The sequence below is a fragment of the Thunnus maccoyii genome, chromosome 17, assembly GCF_910596095.1.
Source record: "Thunnus maccoyii chromosome 17, fThuMac1.1, whole genome shotgun sequence".
NCBI classification, from domain to species: Eukaryota; Metazoa; Chordata; class Actinopteri; order Scombriformes; family Scombridae; genus Thunnus; species Thunnus maccoyii.
In genome coordinates, this window is record NC_056549.1 from 13178482 (window position 1) to 13200589 (window position 22108).

Consider the following 22108-nt stretch of genomic DNA (forward strand, 5'->3'; position numbering starts at 1 on the left):
CTAATGTTAGTTCAAGGGAACTGAACTGTAGCTGCATTTTAACCCTTATCCACTTTCTCTGTGTCTTTCAGGTCAGGGGAAAAGTGGGCATTTTCGAGGCCCACATATCCGGGATTCGTGCCCAGGTGCTGAACAACGAGCTCCAACGCAGCCCTCGGTCGCCAAGACGTACGACGATCCAAGCCCCTTCCCATCCCGGCCAACAAAACACAACCCCTGAATGCCCAATGACCCAACCACAAGAGACTAAAGTTCCTTCTGTTGTCCAGAATGGAAGAGAAAAGGAGGATGAAACAGTGGAAGGAGAAAGGAGAGAAGGAAGCAGCAATGCTAATAAAACAAACATGGAAAACAAGACACTGATTGGTCAAAATGGCCGCCACTCAGAAGCAAAAATGCAAACTCCCTGTTTGGATGGACTGGTTGTTGTTCAGGGTTCCCTTGAGACATTAGACCCAGATGCAGCAACAGACAGAGAGAAAGAAGAGGGAGAAAGGCTGAGAGAAAAGGAGGGAGAAAAAGACACAAGGGAGAAAGAAAACAAACAAATGCTGGGAGACAAAAGAGAATGGACGGCGAGAGATGTAAGAGGTGAGAAAGAGGACCGGTTGTGTCCTTATATGCTGCTCCAGACAGAAGCAGACAGGTTGGAAGTTAACCCAGAAACCCCTGCTTTACCTCCAAGCAGCGAGAGCTCCTCTTCTTTGCTGGATATCACCGATCAAACCTCCAACCACTCTCCCTCCATCCCTCCCTCCATCCCTGCAGTCATAATAACTGACCACGGTTTGGAAAACCAGCCTCAAACCTCTGAAGGCCCCGGCTCAGACCAGGGACTATGCTGCACCCCTAGCCCCAGTTCTAGCCCTATCCCCGGGCCAAACTCCTCCACCCGTTCCCTCAGGAAGCTGTCATCCTCCTCGGCCTCCTCGGCTGGTTTCTCCTCGTCTTGGGAGGAGTCGGAGGAGGATATTTCCAGCGATACGGAGAAAGGGGAGCAGCTTCTCAACCCCGCGCTCCTCAGTTCTCAACAGAAAGCAGTAAGTAGTGCCAAGTTTGAAAGTGTGGGCCAGTTTGTGTGGCTGTATCTACAGCCTGCTTGCGATTCAGTAGACCTTTTGTAGTTTTAAATGGCAATGACCTTTGGAAAATGTCTTTGCTGGGATTTGCCATACATCATACAGACAGGAACACAGTTTTTAAGGAAGAATCCACACTTGTGGTGAAGTGGGAAATCTTGAAAAAGGGAAAACTCTGATATTTTTGATCATTTTAAATTATTTGAAAGGTTCACACTAGTAAAGGTCACGTATGAAACCTGAAAAGCTGCAGTAACTATTTCAGAATGGTTGCTTTTGCAGCAAATCCTGCCAGATCTTGGAAACCGTTTGTCTTGATGTGGGTCTCCGTTACCAGTCGTACCTCAAAATGTTTGTCTGTCGGCTTATGTGTGTGTATGTGTGTGTGTGTGAATATGCCTGTGCATGTTGTCGGGTGCTCCTGTGACAAATTGGCCTGAGCTCTCTCCCTGAGTAATGGTTGACATTCACAGTAACAAAGCCAGCTCTGTGCCCTGACCTGTGTGTGCGTTTAGGTGTGTTTTGGTGTGTGTGTGGGTAATGTGAGGGTGTGTGTGTGTGTGTCTGTGTGTGTGAGCGAGAGCGGGGGTGATAGAAAAAGGGAAAGCAAGAGAAATTGCCTGTCACACACACTTAGGCTTTGCCTGCATTTGGACGCTGTTCAAAGAGGAGGCTGAGGCCTGTTTTTGTGTGTGTGTGAGTGTGTGTGTGTGTGTGTGTGTGTAGGTGGGTGGGTGGATGTGTTTTTATTTGTAGCCAGCATAAGTTCATGAGGCCATCTCACTTCTACTTTGAAACACAATTTGACGCAGGATTGTATAACTGATTTTTGCCAGTTTCTTAAACATTGTGCCTGTTCAAAAAAGTGTCAACTTCTTAGGTTTCTGGCTTTAGGAGGAAAGTGCTCATATTCACGTCTTATCAGTTGAACTGTCATGAATCATATATAAGCTTTAAAACTGAGCGGTGTTCCCCCTTTGACTGTGCAAGCCAATACAAGCATTTGAATACTCCATCGCTCTGCAATCAATACGGCAACTGCTGTAATTTCCAACTGCTGCTGCATAGTTCCACACATACTTTGGAGACGTGGTCACCGAAATCATTAAATCTTAACTTTCCATGTTTGCTTTCATTATGAGAAGCAGCAGCAACAGAAAAAAAATCAAATATTCACCTGACCTAGCCCTAAACCAATATCCCAACTCTCCCAGGTGGATTACAAACTATTTGTTTAAATGAATTTGGTTGATGGATTTGAATAGTGTTTGTATTGCTGTTTGCATATTTCCAGACATTGTTTTTCACTTTATCCAGGCAAAGAGAGAGACAGAAACTCCTGCAGGTGGTTGCAGTTGAACAAAGATTTATAGTTACTAGTGATAATCTGGATTTCCACCATCGTAGCGCAAAGATGTCAAACGTGACAATTATTCTTATTCTTGTCTGTGGCTTGTCATATTTCCTGATCTTTATTTTAAGGAAACCTGGTATATTTGTGCAAAAGGCAAACATGCAGAAACACATAAAGCATGCTTGATCGTGTGGGTGGTATGTAGGAGAGAGGAGAGGGAGAGAGATGAGGAGTGATACTGAGAGAGGAAGAAGAGAAAAGAACAGAGTGAGCAAGAGAGTAATGTTGGCAGAGAGAGACAGCTCGAGAGGAAAAGTTGTACAGTGTGTACTGTAGTCACGTCTTTTTAAATCGATCTGAAGGGAGACTGGATACATATCTGTTCTTTTCATGGCTATTTAATGTTGGAGCTACTTGACTTTATCTGGCATACAGCAAGTTAAGAGGCTTTTATCACTTTGGCATTACTATATAAAGTAATCACCGAGAGAAAGACGAGAAAGAAAAACATGTTCCAGCACAGGAAAAAATAACAAGTATAAAACCAGGGTTACAGATTAACATTTTATATGAGGGTATAAAAAAGCTCAGTGGTTCACTGTGGATGCATTTGTTATCCTGATCACTTACCAAAACACAGGGGTTTTAATTATTCTTTGTAATATTATCCACCTGAGTAAGCGTTACATTTCCATTTTTGTTTAAACACAGTCAAACACATCTGCTCTGCTATGGTCATTAGCTTTTGGATTATATCAACTTGTATTTTAACAGCGTACAAGCTGAACGGGTGGAGGCTGGAATCTGAATAGAGCCATATATAGACACTATTTGGCTGATCTTTTGACTGCTGGGCATCTTTCCAAGGTTAGAAGGCACATATGTGCTGCCAGTGTTTTCCTAGTTCTAGTAAATTGGCAGCAAAAGGGCACCTGCGATAGATTGGCATCAGTGCTATTTTTCTCTCAACAAAATTTCAGTTGAGTTCTGCGGATTGAAAAGACGAGAATCTGGCAGCAGACGTGTCTCTGGTAGACTGACACAGTTGTTTGCTTTTCTTTGTAAAATGCCTTCAACCATCAGCTCCACACCCGTCTTAACAGTCTCCAACCATGGCTGCAAGTAACATTTCTCTTCATTACTGATTGATCTGTTGGCTATAAACACAGAAAGATGTTCAGTTTGCAATTTCATAAAAACAGAGAAAAGCAGCAGTTATTTGCATTTGAAGCACTGAAACCGAAAAATTCTTGGCATTTTTTTTTTTGGTAAATGACTTTAAGCGTGTAGTGTTTTAAATATCATTAAAATTTAAGAATATATGTAGAAACAAGTTTGAAATCACCAATAAACAGCAAGATTCATGGAACTTATTAGCATATTTAGACATATCTTCTGTACTTCATGTGCTGATAAAACAAAATCACCTAAATCCATTATTTTGTCAAAGATTTTCAGAATTAACTGCCAACTATTTTGATAATTGATTCATTGTTTCACTTGTTTCAACATTTGCTGGTTTTAACTTCCCAAATATGATGATTTGCTGCTTTTCTCTGTTTTATCTCAGTTAATTGAATATCTTACCTTGAGCTTTGGTTAAATATGATGATTACTACTTTTTTCACGTCATAATCGAAATGATTAATAGATTAATTTAAAAAATTGAGAACTAAAGATTTAACAGCATTTTTTTTTTACATTCTGCAGCTACAGTTTTGAGTTGTTACTGATGTAAACATGTTGTTAAAACTTAGCGGGAGCTTTACCACAGCTGTATTTAAACCCAGACTATGAAAAGAAAACTCCAGCATCATGTTTCAGCTTTTCAGAGAGAATGATGAAAGAAACAGAGGCTAGTGGAGCAGAAGCTACAGTAGAACGGAAGTGGGGAAGGACTTACGAAGGCCTCGCTATAAATGATGCAGAGGGTGTGTTGTTAATTGTGGTGCCTGTGCTGTAAGTAAAGCTCGGGAGGAATCGCGTATTTGGACACGTTTCGATGCACCTTTGATCCTTGAAAAGATGCATCCATTATGTACACAGATGTGTCTTTTGGAATGAAGACTGCACCCATAAATACTGCTCAACTGTAAAAGACACACACACACACTAACGCTGACACACCCTCTGTACACACCACATTTATACCACCATTTCAACTTTTTCGACCAACACACGCGACTGTTCACTCACACAAGCTGTTTTTCTTTCACAAACACAACTTATGGCACATTGACTCACATCTCTTTTTTTTTTATGATCCCTTGAAATGTGGTCACACTCAGACCCAAACATTAATCTTCACCATTCCAGGTTTATCCTCCTCTAATCCAACCGTGAATCTAACCTCAATTTTAATACCAAAAAAAGAGTTCTTGTAGTGTTCTGGATGGGACGAAAACTCATTTTTATGTCCACAACTGTAACTCATGTGGGTCGGCACACACACACACACACACACACACACACACACACACACACACACACACACACACACACATACACTGTGTTTCTACTGCAGTGGAAAATCTTCACTACCACGGCGGCCAGTTACCTAGCAACCCTGTGACGTCAAACCGAGTTTCCCTCTCACAGCTGTATGTGTGTGTGTGTGTGTGTGTGTGTGTGTGTGACAGAGAGTCTGTAAGTTTATGGGTGTGTGCGTGTCTAACGCTTGTCGGTGTGTGTCTGCCTGCTTGGTTTACTGCGAGAGGAGAAACACCGGTCAATTCTTTATTTGGTGTTACTGTGTGAGAATGCGTGCATGTGCGTGTTCAAGTTGCCCTGTCCTCCACGGAGGAGTCAGGGCGGCACACAGAGTGAAGCTGACATTTTGGCTGAAAGAGTATCTCTAGAATTGGATTCGGTGCAGAAGTGTGGTTTCACATGCTTTCAGAGATGTCAGTGACACATTGGGGAAACCCTGCTGGATGTGATGTGTTTCTGCAAAAAAAAGGGATGTATTATACATCTTATGGCTTTTGGCAGCAAACTGGGGATCCACAGGTTTTACTTCTAAATGTAATGGCTATATTAGCAGAAGTGGTTATTTTCTGTGTGTTTTTTAGATATTAGATTTCATTGTTATATGCTGACATGAACATGCCTTCATAAGTTATTCTGCAGCTTAGTGAGGAAGCTAAGAAAACCCCCGAAACACCTCTGTTTGTTTAGTTTAATTCAGGGTGCTTAGGAGGATAGGTTAGATCTAAAGTGAGATATGCGCTTTAATGTTCCATAGTGACCTCAATTTGGAAACAAGTCTTCCTTATCGGACCGCTTACAACATAACTGAGCTGCCACATCACAAACATGCAACCTTTTTCTTTTTGAGGTGTCCCTTTTTCTACCTTGTATACATCTGTCAGTTTCGCAAAGCTAATTTTCCACTGACCAAAGTTGGTTGCTAAGAGAATTATCTTGCACTCTCTAAGCATGTTGTTTAGCCTGCACCACACTCCCTGCAGTTTAATTTTGAATGTGTTTAGTTGTTGTGTGTGTGTGTGTGTGTGTGTGTTTTCTCTCAGTCTAAACTTTGCAGACTCAGACAGTTGCAATATTTGTATCTGCAAGGGGACCTTGTGGTGAGCTATATCAGGGTTGTTGTTTCCTCAGTGCTTCTCCGTCGAAAACATCAGCGTGCATCAGTGTTTCCCCTGCTTGTTCACATTACACATTTGTAACCCGGCGTTACCCTTTGCCCCAAGTTTTAACCATTCTCACCACTCTCCGCCTCTCTCCACTCCTCCCCTGCATGCAAATGAGTGATATCTGGTTGTCCAATGTAATCTAATCGTCAAATTTCCATACATCTAAGTGTGCTGTTTGCAACACCCTTTTTTATTACCCAATTTGGTGATTGGATAATTTGATGAGTAGCCTATCTTTAAGTAAATGAATGTTGGATAAAATCATGTCTGCAGATGTGTGGTGCACTTCTAGAGATGATAATCAAGAGGCCAATAAAAACTCTTTGCCTCAGTGCTTCTTTTTCCCTCTGTGCTCTTTCTGTTGTTTACAGAGGGCAAGGCCTTTTTTTTTTCTTCTTTCTTTTGTTTGTAGTCAGCGGCGGATGTGGAAAATACTGTCGCTGAGGCAAGCGGCAACCCCCCCCACTTCCTGTCTGCAAGAAGTTCCTTCGCTTACCATTTCCTCCCTCTCTCTCTCTCTTTCTCTCTCTCTCTCTCTCTCTCTCTCTCTCTCTCTCTCTCTCTCTCAATGGAAACTTAACTGTTTTTCCTGCTCTCCTCTTGTCATCCAGCTGGTCTGGGGATAGAGATAGGAGAGACCGCCAGAGAGCAATGAGCCAGAAAAAGATGAGAAAAAGACAGAGAGGCTGACTTTGAGGGAAGAGAGTATGCACACTTTAGACAATTCAAAGACCTCCTTGAAATGTCTTTCATGGCCCCATTCAGGTCCAGCTTTTTAAAAACAATGTTCATTTTTCATAGTTTTTAAAACGCATACTTACTTACCATCAAAAACACGAAATTAGCTTCCCTCCAAAAAAGCAAAAAAAATAAAAAATGCAGTAAGATGTGTGTGACCATAAAACACTTGATTCTCATGAAACTGAAGAGCTTCAGTTTGAACGTCAATTTTTTGAGGAATTATTTCCTGGTGGAGACGTCCATTTCTTCCTGTGGTTGTCTGATGATTGACAGTAGCACAGTGTAAAACAATGCACGCACTGAGAAGGAAAAACACTAAAACAGAGACACTGGCAATAGCAAATTAAGGCTGTATGTGTGTTGTGATGGATCATACACTAATATTAATACAATAATATAATAACCAATCTCTGCAATATTTGTGGGGGCTTGCAATTTTGCAAAATTCCTGCAATTTCTCCACACTAAACAGGAAATTGGGATTTTGCAAATGTTATAATTAACGTGAGAGCTTGCAATTCTGCTAAATTACTGCAACTTTTCTGCATGAATTGGCCAAATCAACAGACTGCTTGTTATATGGACGAACTGTAACTTGCATCATCGCAGCACACAGGAAGTGATTACATATGACTCTTCATTGGTAGCAGTTTAAAAAAAAATCATATTATTTTCCTTTGCCTGCGATTTTTCCCCAATTCCTGCAATTTTACTGCAAAAAAGAGCACATAAAACATTGTCTAAATTGACTAAATATAACACAGGCAAGTGTGTAGAACTTGGTTTTTATAGTGCACAGCAGCAAATATTTTTCTGTGCAGGTGGGAATATTTTCAACTAGTTTGCAAGACAATCAAGAGTGACTATAAACTTTTAAAAAAATCACCAGAATTTTCCTTAAATTATATCAGTCAGCCAGAAATGACAGCAAAGGAGTTAAACAGTTTGACCTTTACTGGAATGTAAAACTAGATTTCTGATTGGATATTAAGTATGCAGTGTTCTCATTGGCTACTCAGAGTCAGATGTGAAGACAAGCTCAAACTTTTTGATTGTTGTGCTTAGAAATCCACAAAGGTGCTCTTTTTTCCCCTCAGACCTCGTTGTGTAATCTCATGGTTGAGATGAATTATGCAATCATTTCTCTCTAAGTGTTTCTAAAAATAGACATATAATTTCTGTTGGCACAAATTTTTTTGGCACATTCACAAACTTTACTTTCTGTGTTTTTTCTACAGACACATTCATGCAATTTTTTTTTTTTTTTCACAGGTTCAGAAAAGGCAAAGTACATCTGCCAGCTGTGAAATTATTTTCTCACAAGTTGAGAATTTTTTTAGACCCTTTTTGGATGTAAAAAGACTTTCAGTAGACTCAAAAATATGTTTTAAAATATGTAGATCCCATGTAGAAAATGTCCAAATTTATTCATGTGCATGACTAGTTTTCACTGTATTAAAACTCAGATGTAGTTAATGATAAAGTGTTGCACCCAGCGGCACTGAGGCAGAGGTTGTAGGTATTTTCTAGTAGCTTCATCAGCTCACCATAGAGCGTGGTGTTATGGACTGTTTCCTTTTGTCTATGTTAGCTTATGTTGCAACTTCTGTCACAATCTTTTGGTGTCTCACACAAACATAGGGAGACTGCTATAGTCACAAAAGACCGAAGATTTTCAAGCATACTTACACGGTCATACATGCATACGCAAACATCAGTATAAATATATAAACCCATACAAACGCCTTAATAAAACACATATTTGCTTACTTGTTCCACAAAGCCATCCCATTTTACCAGCACTTGATAAACATTCACACTCACACACTCATTCACACACATTTAGCTCCGTCTGTGTCCTTCAAATCCTGTGACTTGTGGAGATTTGCATGCCCAGATTATGTTTGTCCTGTTTTGCCAATCAAATAATCCCTAGTTGTTTACCCACACAAACACACACACACACACGTGTAAATTAAGTGGAGCACAGAAAAAGGAGTATGTGAGCCTGAGGTGCTTGTTTTTAAAGCAGAGAGAGACGAGAGTTTGCGTGTGTTGCAGGACAGGAGAGCTCGGTCATGGTGTGGGCTGCGTGGCTGTGTTCACTGTGGAGTGTTGTTGTGTCAGTCGGAGCCGTCCTTATTATTATCATCATCCACCTCCGCATTAGCCACCTCCAGGTACTGTCACCCACACTGCCAGGGTTACTTTTTCAGTTCAAGTCTTGCTTACACTGTCGCAGAGTACTTTTAAAACCTGGATTTAGTCCTTGTTTTGTGATGTTTGACAGCTCTACTTTTGTTCTCAGGTTTTATTGAGCAGTAATGACGCTCAATAATAATAACATCAGTGTGATAACTAGCTTTTTTAGTTACACACAAACCAACCCCTCTCCTCTGATCGCATTTTAATGTCTCTAGCTCTTAAATCTACACAGTGTGACATGGTCTGTTATTACTCACTCTTGAGATAGTCCAGACTTTCTATTTCTCTCTCTTACTTACCCTCCCCAGTTCTCACATACACCAGCTGTAAGTGGGCAACATGGTAGATGGATGACAGTCTGAGGTGATGGAGAAAGTGCAGACCCTGGCCACTTACCAAGCTGTAGCCTGATACTCTTGCTCTCTTGCTAACTGGCTAAAGATGGTGGAAAAAATGAAAAGGGGAATACCTTGCCTTCTTGTCTGATAGCCCTCATAACTCAATCAGTGTTGCATTTCCTTGAATAAGAAGCCAGAAACAGTGATTGAAATCTGATTAAAATGTGAAAGTGACATTGAATCGGCAGACAAATTGAAATCGTGAGTGTCATTTTGTCTCATTTCAACCTTTATTTATCTAACTTTTCAAACGTTTCTAGTGAAAGCCTCTACTGGATGTTACCATTTCAAATAACACCTACTTTCACTCAGTCATTTCTGTGTTTCAGACTAGCTACACTAGCTGAAAATGCAACAAAGACGAGCGTTAATAAACCCTATGATATCCCAGGGTCGAGACTCTGACTCAAGAATCGCCTCTCGCTGAGACCCATTTCAGCTGACCTACCTTGTAGTCAGTTTCCACCATGTGATCTGTATATATGTGTGTGTGTGTGTGTGTGTGTGTGTGTGTGTACGGGGTGATTTTTTTTCCCTTTTGCTCTACTTCAGTGGTGCAGAGAAAACCCCTCATGTGACTCCTCACTGTCTGAAACAGAGAGACAGAAAGAGAGAGATGGGGGGGGGGGAGGTTGAGAAAATGTGTGTGTCAGAAGGTGTGTGTGTGTGAACACATCTAACCATAGATAGTCATGTTATCAGCTTATGAATTTTCAGCAGGTCCAGCTTATGTGACATGAGTTATATATCGCCTTCTATGGTCCTCTTCTCTTATCTTACCCATCCTCTCCTCCTCTCCTCTCCTCCCCTCTCCTCCTCCCTTCTTCTCTTCTCCGGGTTATTTGTAGACATAATATTATTTCTTCAGGCTTTTGCGGACCAGAGGAAATCTCCTCTGTGTTTAACATGAGGAAAGTAGGTCATTTGCACCTGTGTGCGATTTAAGACAGGAAATTTCAGTATAAATATTATATTAAATAAGATTCAGTAACTGACTTGGGTGAATTTAATGTATTATAAAGTAAAGTGGTTTCAAGTGTCTTGTTTCATGAAGTATTTTCTATCGTGTTTTAAAGGGAAAGCTCTAAACTGGTTGTTCCAACAAAATGTTTCACAGCCAAGCATTGTTTAAACCCACAGAACAAGACATCTGGAATTTTTCCATCTGATGTAATGCTGCAGGCATAAAAATGGTGTTTGGGGTTTGAATAGTCTACTCAACTAGAGTGTTATTTATTTAAGCTTCAGTGAGTTGTTGCGACACGCAGAAAAATACATGCACACATACATGTACTAATTCTGAAACTACTAACAGGACAATTTACGGGAACATCTGGGCTTAGAGATAAGAGTATTTTTTGAAGTATTATGTCTTTATTTTGGTTATGGATAGTGGATAGTTCATTTTTAAGGGTTATAGTCAAGAAAATCAACTTTGCCTCTTGATAGTGACACTTCTGATAAGTTTTACTTATTCTACAAATATTTTTTCTGGCACGTCCTTATCTGGTAAAAATAACAGTTATTGTTCTGCAGGGAACATACAGTACATGTCTTGACTTGAGTCAGTCGGTGGTCGCTGAGAGAAAACCTGTTGATCTTGACACAACTTTCCGTGCGTGTTTGTGTGTCAGAGAAAACAGTCTCTGTTTGTGAATGACTGTGTGTGTGTCTGTGTGTGTGTGTGTGTGTGTGTGCGTATGGCAGGAGTCCCTCAGTTCAATGTGTCCTTGCCAGGGGACAGGGAGAGCCCTTGGAGAATCACTGTGTGTGTGTATGCGTGACTGTGTGTGTTTTGGTGAGTGTGTGCGTTTGTTACCAGGGGAAACCCCAGCTCGGTACTCCCAAGTTGAGTTAAAATGTTCTGAAAACAGCCAGAGAAAAAAAAAAAAAAAGGGAGAGGGAGTGTAAGAGAAGCTGGCAGAGAGAGATTGAAGAGAAGCCCCCTAGGGTCAGGGATGCCCCACTGTGTGTGTGTGCGTGCCTGTGTTTTAAAGACTTGTTTTGCTCATGGCCATTAAACAAAGCATGTAAAAAAAAAAAAAAAAAAAGCATGGGATGAGCCAAAAGCTTCAGAGGGGAACTCAGACTACAAGTACTCTGTTTCCTGGGGGATGGTAAGCTGGTCGCACACTTCTATAACTGTAGGGCTGCAAGGAACGTTTATTTTCATTATCGATCAATCGTTTTGTCTGTAAAATGCATTCAATCATCACATTTGAGAAACTGAAACCAGCAAATGTTTGGCATTTATGTTTAAAAAATTACTAAAACGATTATTTGGTTATCAAAATAGCTCACTAATCGATTTATTGACTAACTGTTGCAGCTCTAGATGACTCAGCTGAATCCAGAAGTCATAAAGTTCGACTGGCTAACTTGTTTGCATAACCAGAAGCAGCCGTTATTATCAGATTGACCTACATCAATTTAAAAAATGTTTTTTTATTTATGGATGGTTGAGCGTTCAATCAAATGACCACGAATACAGATAATGATTAAATTACAACATTACAGTAACACACAGAGAAGATTATAGTGGAGCTTGTGGTTAAATTAAATTCATCACTCAAAAGCACACATAATGTAGTTGGTGAGACATGTTTGCGAAGACTAATCACATATATGTGTCTGTGTGTGACTGTAGCACAAGTCCTGGAAGAAGATCAAGAACATGGTCCACTGGTCGCCTTTTGTCATGTCCTTCAAGAAGAAATATCCCTGGATACAACTGGCTGGGCACGCAGGTATTTGGACACACAAACATGGTTCATACCAATAAAAAATAAATAAAATAAAGTCAACCCCGTGTGACTTACAGGAAGTCACACGGGGTCAAAGCAGGATCTTAAAAGTCCTGACACGACCCTAATCAGCAGTATTTGGGCTGTCTGAACATGTGGAAGCAGCGTTAGAAGCAGGAAACATGCACTACTAATTACCTTTCACACAGACGCAGAACATATGTGCATATCGGTGATCAGCTGGTCAGCAGGTGTTGCCTTTTCAACATGTTCAAAGGCTTTTTACAAGATATGAGGTGACACATGTTAGTGCTAGCTCTCTGAGGCCGGGTTGGTGTTTGTGTGAAATGAGAGCAACACGAATGGGGAAAGGTACTGCTGGTGTCTTGAAAGTTCAAAGACCACGCAGTTCATTTGTGTAAAGCTAGTGTACTGACTGTACCTTACTAACCTAAGGTGAGATATCACCAGTGACTCTGATTTATGTGCTGCGGCTGCTTCACAGTAACGGTGTTTCTTTACAGGGAGCTTCAAGGCAGGAGCCAACGGCCGCATATTAAAAGTAAGTTCACAACAATCAAGACCTACTTTCTCAATGTTGCCCCTAGTTAAGAGTATAAAACACTAATAAAATGTTGATGATATCCTTCAGAAACACTGTGAATGTGAGCAGCGCTGTTTGTCCCTCCTGATGAGGGACGTGCTGCGCCCGTTCGTCCCCGGTTACCATGGAGATGTAGAGAAAGACGGCCAGAAATACAACCAGATGGAGGATCTGCTGGCGGAGTTCGACTTCCCGTGTGTGATGGACTGTAAGATGGGAGTGAGGTGAGAAGACGTCACATGACATGACATCACATAAATTAACTTTAATGTCCTTTAATGTGATAGCCTGAATTTTGGAGCTAAAAGGAATGACATTTACAATAAACCACAGACTGTTTTGTGTTTCTTCCTCTCTACTGGAATAATTTTGGTTTATTACAGCTTGGGTCTTGTTTCATAGTTTTGCCTATCATTTATATCAGTTATGATAACATTGTGCTCACAGAGTAATTGCTGTGATACCTCATTACACACGAAAACTATGCGTGAACTACGGCACGTACAGTAAGTCAAATCTGAGCTAGGAAGTCAGCCTGTAATAATTCATAATTCAGGTAATAATTTTACCATCCACCTTTGTTTTCTCTTCCAAAGACGTGTGGTTAACCTGAGCGTTTGTTTAAAAGTCGTGTGATCGTTTCACCGCTCATGTTTCTTGTCCAGTCAGACTTTTTTAGGGATGTTTCTGTGTTCCCAGATCTCAGCAGTTAACTTGGAGAGCGCAATGTTATTATTACTGATAGGACTGAGGGCCAGTAGCTCTAGATTAAACTATTAACAGCGAGATCTTGCAGGCCGCTGTGAACAGCTGTGTCATTCTGTTTCTGTTCTGTTATTCTTCACACATTCTTTCTCACGTTCTCTCCTCATCTCTACCTCTTCCTCCTACCTGCTCTGCTCATGTCTCTTGCCCACCCTTTCTTCTCCTCCTCTGTTCTTCACCGCCTACAACTTGTTTTTGTCTTATCCTTTAGGACCTACCTCGAGGAGGAATTGACCAAGGCTCGTAAGAAGCCCTCTCCGAGACCGGACATGTATCAGAAAATGATCGAGGTTGATCCTGCTGCGCCGATGCCAGAGGAGAACGACAAGAAAGCGGTGACCAAGCCCAGATACATGCAGTGGAGAGAGACCATAAGCTCCACAGCCACCCTGGGATTTAGGATAGAGGGAGTCAAGGTAAGACTCACAAAGAGAAAGGTGTGTGTGTGTGTATGTGTGTGTGTGTGTGTGTGCGTGCGCGGCTTTCCTTCCCTCCTTTCTTCCAGCATCATGTGTTCGTCCCCGTGTGGGTGTGGGTGTGTTTGTGTCCTTCAGGGGCATGATCTAACTTCCTGTTTTTAACAGAAACTTCCTCTGAAGTATATGTTTGTACATCAGTTCCTTTGTCGTACAAGAGGCCTGTCTGTGGCAGCTCTATAGGCCGCGGCATCTGGCACTGACACTGTACACACACACACACACACACACACACACATACACACACAAATCTCTCCGTCTCTGTCTTTATTTGAGGGTCATGGCTATATAAGGACATTCACAGCCTCCCGGTGGTCTGTTGCCATGACACCGAGGGTTATCCCCAGAAACACAGTGTGTGTGTGTGTGTGTGTGTGTGTGTGTGTGTGTGTATGTGTGTGTGTGTGTTTGTGTGTGTGTGAGAGAGAGAGAGAGAGAGAGAGAGAAGTATTGTTTAAATCTATGTTTATGTAAATGCAAATTAGTGTGTTTTTGTTACTGCAGTATGTGTGCATTTCTTTATAAGCTCTTATGTATGTGAAAAGTGTTTGGTAATCAAGTATGGTGTGTGTGTGTGTGTGTGTGTGTGTGTGTGTGTGTGTGTGTGTGTGTGTGTGTGTGTGTCTACGTGTATGTGTGAAAGAGCCCGAGCTGTTCTCAGACCTGAACCATAAAGGGAAAAATAGTTCTGTCTCCAAATAATACCTTGTTGCTTGGCAGCCAGCAGAACATGAAAGGCTCATTTATTCCACTCTGAACCAACCAACTAGTTGGTTACCACTGCTGGTGCTGCTTCTGCTGCTCATCTACTATAACGCCACTACTACTGTACATGCACTGTTAATGCTATAACTCAGGTACTAGTTCCACTACTGCTTTTACTAGATCTATTACAAGTACTACGTCTTTGATTTCGTTATTACTCTGGGTGGAAAGTAACCACAGTAAGTAAATTTACCACATTTAAGTACAGCTTTTACTTTTTTTACATTTTTTTTTTTTTTTACATCCTTCTGGGAAGCTTACCGCTTGTGTTCCACTGCATTTTACAGGGAAATAACTAAAAGCTCTAGTTCCCAAGACCCCAGGGACAGAGCTGTGCATTGAGTTGATTTTGGTATATTAGCAAAACTAAGACCAGAGCTGCAGGTCATGTGATGCCCTCAGGCCCATCTATAAAAATTTCTGCTGAAAATGTCCGCAGGATCACTAACATAAAACAACTGTTGTTTTTCACTACAGTCATAAATAACGAGTAAATGTCAAAAACAGATTAAAGCAGGCTAAAGCTAAAGCCATTTTGCAAAACATAATGAGCTCATTAACTCTGATTTACTGTTAGAGTTTAATCTAGTTAGTGTAACAAAGAGAAATACAAGTCTGTTCAAAATGACTTGCACTATGACTTACCAGAATCAAAATTGGTGAAATGTTGCAGAAACAGTCAAGAAAGTCAGATTTTTGTAAATGGCTCTGGTCCATAAACAGTGAAAGACTGTTCCCTGCTTTATGGCTAAATCTCTAAAAATATCTTTCCCTCCCTCTCTCTTTTTTTTCTACCATTGTTTGTTCTAGTTTTCTTGTCCATCCTCTCCTCTGCTCCTTCTCCTTCCTTCCTTTCTGGATTCAGTGTTCCTTTCCTGTCCTCTGCCTAGCCCCTGCCCTTTGTGTCTCTACTGTACAAAAAGCCTGGAAGTTGCAGTTTATGAGGACAGAATGTAGATATACTAAATATAAACATTTACTTCATGCACACCCTAATGACCCCAACAATACTGCATCGTTATATACTACTAGATCAAATAAAAGTCAAGTTGAACTCTCACTTTAAGTCAGTTTTCATGCAGATTGTCTCCTTTCTTCTCTAGAAGGAGGATGGGACAGTGAACAGAGATTTTAAGAAGACAAAGACGAGAGAGCAAGTCACTGGAGCCTTCCACGACTTCGTCAAAGGAAAGAAAGACATACTGGTGAGTGTGTTTGTAGTTCACTGTGTGTCTGTGTGTGTGTAGCCTCAATAGGAACTGATAGAGCTGTTTTGCACAGTGTTAATAAGCTCATGGAAAACACACGCATACGTACACTGTGACCTTAAGTGTCCTGGGCCAGAAGAAAAAGGAAGTCCTCGGGAACTCCCTGGGACTCTTTACACACACACACACACACACCCACACTTAGTATTTGAAAGCGATGCGCATTCATTTGTGAGTGTGTTTGTTGTGTTGAAAACTCATTTGAAATCAGAGATAAAATAACAACATCAAGACAGACTTTCAGTATTCGGTGTTTGAAATATATCTATCACACATTTGATTGTAAAAGCTATTAAAAGTGGAGCACACTGGTGAGTAGTGAGTAGTTGATTAATTCAGCTGCCAACCAAACTGGCTGCATCAGAACTGGAAAGAACTGCGTGAACAAGATATAAAAGCTTGTATGTGTTTTTTTTTTTCTTTTTCCAGAACGTTTATCTAGCCCGGCTGAAGGAAATCAGAGACACTCTGGAGATCTCCCCGTTCTTCAAAACCCATGAGGTAAAGACACAGTTCCAGTGATGGAAACTGTTGCTCTGCTGGTCTCTGCACTGCTGCTGCACATCATGGTTCCATTGCAACACATACATATAAAGTGAAAATAAACCTGACCATATATGTTGTTTATAAATTTATCTGAAAAGTCAAACAATTAAAACTCTTATTCACAAAGAAATTATGTGAAAAATATGTACCAACTAGTCTGTGAGTGGGTTTTAATAGATGCAAGGTCATTTCCAGCTTTGTTTTCACTTTTTCTGCAGTGTCACATTGTGGTGAAATGATATTGTCTAGTGGCATGTAAATTATACACACAAAAATGCATTTTAGGCTTCATAATGGCCATGTAAAGTCAAACTGTTGGGATTTTCCATAAATAACCAACAAACCTTAAGCAATCTTTAAGCATTTTTACAATATTTTTGGGATTTGCCTTACTGCAACTTCTTGATTCTTGCAGAACTGGGCTCAATTCAGAATTTTTATGCTCTGTAGACTGTATTCACTTAACTAAACAGCATGTTTTACATATTTTTATTGGGTTAATTGGTTAATGTCTATCTGGTATCACTGTGCATAAATTTGTAATGTATTGATGTAGTGATTAAGTGTAATTTATCGGTGTGTGAAGCAAACACACCAGTTCACAGCAACATATACGCAAATAGCTGTTCACGTCATGGAAACTGGACAGCAGCAGCGCTGACCACACATGCACACATTCAGTTTCTCACTCACACACTTGCACACACACACAAACAAACAAACTAAACAGACGTGAATGTAAGAAGAAGTTGGTGTGTCAAAACAGGAAGTGAAATGATGTTTTTAAAAGATACACATAGATGCACATAGTTCAGCAAAAAATGTAAAACAGTTTTAGTAATTCAGTTTCTGTTTTTTTATTCTTTTTATTGTTTTCATCTGTCTCTGCAGGTGATTGGCAGCTCTTTGTTATTCGTTCATGACAGTAAAGGACGGGCCAAAGTCTGGATGATCGACTTTGGTAAAACCACTCCTCTTCCTGATGGAGAGGAACTAACCCACCGAGCGTCATGGTGCGAAGGGAACAGAGAAGATGGCTACCTTTTTGGACTTGATAGTTTGGTGGACATCATTTCATGCATGGTGAACTCTGAGACTTGAAGTCTGAGGAGTTTCTAAATCCAAGTGAACATTTGGACACACAACCACTTCCAATTCAGTCTTTATTTCTATGGTGAACACTTTGGACTTCCTCAAGGACTTCTTCTCAGATGCTTGTCCTCTTGTTGGAAAACCGCATCATTCCGTAACAATACGTGGCCGAATCCCAATGATGGATGCCGTCTCTTTTTTCATATTCAGTGGAGATTCAAGAGCTAGTTCTTCCCCATTCATAACCTTTTTATTGTCCTTAACCTCTAAAGGGCAGGGCATAATAGGCCTTTTTCATGGCAGACATTTTAACTTGCAATAGCAGGGAAAGCACAGGTTGCTAATAACATTAATGAGGGCTCAGTTACATTAAGTGTCTCAATTGGCTATGGGCCAGCATGCACAATATCATTAGTGTTATTAATTACACCTGTGCTTTTCCTGCAATGACATGTCAAAATGTCAGCTGTCAAAAGGGTCTTTTTTTACATGCATTATAACCTTTTTTACTGAAAGAATTCTCCATTTGAAACTAGAAAACATACATTGCTTAATCCAAATTAAGTGAGAAGGCTGGGGATATTCTATATTTTTATTATTGTGAAAAAAATCCCCTGAAAAGACCAAAGCCATCAATTTATTAATCCTGGTCATGAATATATAGTTTTGTTTTTGTTTTTTTAAAAAAAGCTAAATATATTTCTTCAACAGTAATACATACATACAGTAGCACTGTAATATTACTCAAACAGGATTAAACGGTGCACAGAGGAACATGATTGGCTACATGTAAGACTTCTTAATGGGATACATTCATCATTGGTTTTGGTATTTTCATGGGATTTGCTGATAATAAGAAAAATACACAATATCACTTGACATAGCCACTATATTAAAGCCACTATATGAGGAATTTTCTACTAGTGGTCGTTTCAAAAAAGACACTGTGTTTGTCTAATTTTTCTAGAAATAAGCACTTAAACCACAACAATTAGTCACCATAATTTGAAAGATGTTGTAATCAGAAAATATACACATATAATTTAAAAATGCAAAAATTCAAAACTCCCGTACTTGACCTTGCCAATGGTTTGGGGCCTATTTAATTTTAAATAGACTGTCTTGTTCCCAGCTCCTTTAGACTCTAATAGAGATATAATAGAAGAAATACAATTTATCCCTGATTCTCACTTGAATCAGAGTGAATTGTACTTCTTACTTGACAGATCTGAACTCCAATTTATTGGACTTTTTTTCTGTTTGATCACAATTTCAAAAACATGTCTGCACTTAATTACTTTTCCACTGTTCGAGATTGTACAATTTCTGTGTGTTTTTAACTCATCAAAACATTATTTAGTCGTGTTTTACGGCAGAAAACAAAACTAGTCTTTTTTAGCGGTTTTTCACTTCTGTTTGAACATTCACACTCAGAGCCGTAGACAGAGTTTAAAAACTGTAAGTTGGTTATTGAGGTTTTCGATGGCAGCCATGTTTTCTCCACAATAATCTGGTTATAACTGGCAGTTAGGTGGAGCTAAATTAGAAATCACACAGGAGTTACAGTATGTTATTGGAGGGCATTGTTTCATATGTGACATATTTGCAGCTAACATGGCGTCCATAGTGCTTCCCTAGCCAAACACTTGTCACCCCCTCTCACACTTTGTTGGTGTGATAGTTCACAATGTACAGTAAGCTAGAGTTATTATGTAGTTTTTTTTTTTTGTAACATAATTTTAGTGTACTCAAAATCCTGTGGAACACTTACAGCCATGAACAATCTTATTTAAGCTATACAGTGCCTTGACATTACAAAGCCAAGTCAGACAACTGAAAATACGTTCTTACTTTTTAAATGTTACAATGGATTTTTCTGCTAGTCTTAACTGTCCGTTTCTTACTTTTAGTCTTACATGGGTGCATGTTTATTATCCTCTAAGTTTGGTAGCTCACTCTGTTTTATTTATAACATTATATATGGGATACTGTGACATTTTGAACTTTGGGCTGTTCTGTTGTTGTTTTTTCTTCAAGCATGTGTTACAACATGAGGGAAAGTCAAACTGTAGGGCAGCTGGCTGACACTGTGGACATCCCGTCTTCAAACCAGAGGATATGGCTAAAGAAAAGATTGATGTTGTTCAGCTAACGCATTAATTTTGGCAGGGAATTCCAGCTGTTATTTAGATGTTGGTTGGGCAGAGGAAGGAGAAAGGCAAAAAACTTTTACTTACTCATAATGTAACATTGATGATCAATAAAACTCAACAGCTTGTTTTTCTCTACCATATATTTAAAATGCCGTAGTGTTCAGTTGGTGTTTGCAGCGATGGTAGACGGAGAAAGAGACTGATTGTAATTCCATGCAGTGCCTTCTTAAAGAAATACTTTGGCATTTTGGGAAATGCAATTATTCGCTTTCTTTGGGAGAGTTAGATGAGAAGATTGATACCACTCTCAACGCTAAATATGAAGCATTCACTAGCAGCCGGTTAGCTTAGCTTAGCACAAAAGCAGGAAACCGGGGGAATTAACTAATGAACGTGTGATATCTTGTTTGTTTAATTAAACAAGTTTTTGCACAGATTACACAAACAAGATATAATGTGTTAATTAGTGAGCGTTTGAGGTGCTGTCAGGGGGATTTTGTTACCTTTGGACAGAGTCAGGCTACCCCCAGTCTTTACCAGTGTTTATGCTAAGCTAAGCTAACCAGTTGATGGCTGTAATGTACAGTTATGAAAATTGTATTGATCTTCTGTAACTTGCAGTAAGGAAGCGAATAAGGGTATTTCCCCAAATGTTGAACATTCCTGTAAGACCAACCATCTTAGCTTTTGCTTATGCTCCCCAATGTGCACTTACAGCTGTTTGTTACAATAGTAGGTATCATATTTGTTCTGGTTTTGCCGGCTTGTGTATTTATTTGGATTGTTCCTTTTAAAAAAGTGTGTATTTGGTGAACAAAAAACAAAACAAAAAAAAAAGACCTGCTTCCACGTGTGATTTCTTTGAATTCTGGTATCAAATCATATGTCTGAGTTTCTGTGCATCTGTCTAAATATCTGTTAAATGTCAAGAAAATATAAATTTGTTATTCAAGAGTCTGAACAATCTTAACTTCAAAATCATAAGAAAATTGTTTAAACAGTCATCAAAGCTGGAGTCAGTAAATCCTTACACAGTGTTGATTTCACCTGTGAGGACACAACCTCTTTCACCTGACCTGAGAAATCCCACATTGACCCCACGCCTCTGCTGCTTCTTGGCCACATCGATTGCTGTGTTTGCATCATGCTCATTTGCCATTCAAATCCCCACCTTTCCACAACAGCAGCATCCGGAGCTGGTGGGAGAGAAAGGCTGAGAAAGGGCAGTCAGATGTATGTATTTTTCATTTTATGGAGGGTGACGGTGAGCTTTTTAGACAGTGGTGGAAAGTAACTAAGTACATTTACTCAAGTACTGTACTTTAAGTACAATTTTGAGGTGCTTGTACTTTAATTGAGTATTTCAATTTGATGCTAATTTATAATTCCAGTCCACTACATTTCAGAGGGAAATATTGTATTTGCTATTCCACTACATTTATTTGACTTAAGTTACTTTTCAGATGAAGATTTGACACAATGGATAATATAAAAATACAACACATTGTTAAAGATGAAACCAGTGGTTTCCAACCTTTTTGTTTTGATGTCTAAAAAAAGCAGTGTGTAGTTGGAGTCACATTTCAGATGTCTATGATCAAGGCAGATGGCCGCCCACCTAGAGCTCGGCTCTGCTCGAGGGTACTTCCCATTAAAGGGGAGTTTTTCCTTACTGCTGTCAAAAATTAACCTCTTAACATCCACTGGGTCGCCGGCGACCCGCTTAAGCCAGTTGTAAGCAGCTTAGCATCACACAGTAATGAGTAAAAGCAACTGACACAACTTGGCCACTTGGAGACGTTTTGGAGAAGTTCAGGAACACCAGTGACACCACAAACTAAAAACTCCCTAGATCTGATAAGTTTAGATCTTGAGGTCTGGAATTTTATACAGCTGTGGTTGACAAGATATAGAAGGTATGTGGTGATTTGCATTGTTCTGGCATAAAGCAAGGTCCTAGTTATTGTTATACAAATATGACTCATTATAGACGGGGAGCAAAAACACTTTTTTGATCCTTATTTGAACTGATGTAGTTTTGGTTGTGTTTTAGCCACGCGCTAAAAACGTACATTTCCAGAAACCAGAAGGTGTTACCTTTCAAATGAAACCTAATACGTGCTTTTTGGCCTCACAGTTCTTCTGTTATGAGCTTTTCTATTAAGGTTAAAAAATTAAAAAAAAAAAAAAAAAGGTGGATGTTAAGAGGCTACAGAGTATGGTCTTGACCTGCTCTATGTGAAAAATGCCCTGAGATAATTTCTG

At 39.9% G+C, this 22108-nt stretch overlaps 1 protein-coding gene across 2 annotated transcripts in view; it reads left to right on the forward strand.

Annotated features, from left to right (window-relative positions):
- Nucleotides 1–20795, forward strand: part of itpkb (inositol-trisphosphate 3-kinase B) — a 32871-nt gene extending 12076 nt beyond the window's left edge. For both annotated transcript variants that reach the window (XM_042391045.1, XM_042391046.1), the window contains exons 5-12: nt 72–1040; nt 12078–12177; nt 12699–12736; nt 12827–13002; nt 13755–13959; nt 15888–15989; nt 16482–16553; nt 17490–20795. In XM_042391045.1, the coding sequence (XP_042246979.1) occupies nt 72–1040; nt 12078–12177; nt 12699–12736; nt 12827–13002; nt 13755–13959; nt 15888–15989; nt 16482–16553; nt 17490–17699 (1872 nt within the window). In that variant the 3' untranslated portion in view covers nt 17700–20795. The remainder of the gene's footprint in view (nt 1–71; nt 1041–12077; nt 12178–12698; nt 12737–12826; nt 13003–13754; nt 13960–15887; nt 15990–16481; nt 16554–17489) is intronic.
- Nucleotides 20796–22108: the final 1313 nt, after the last annotated feature.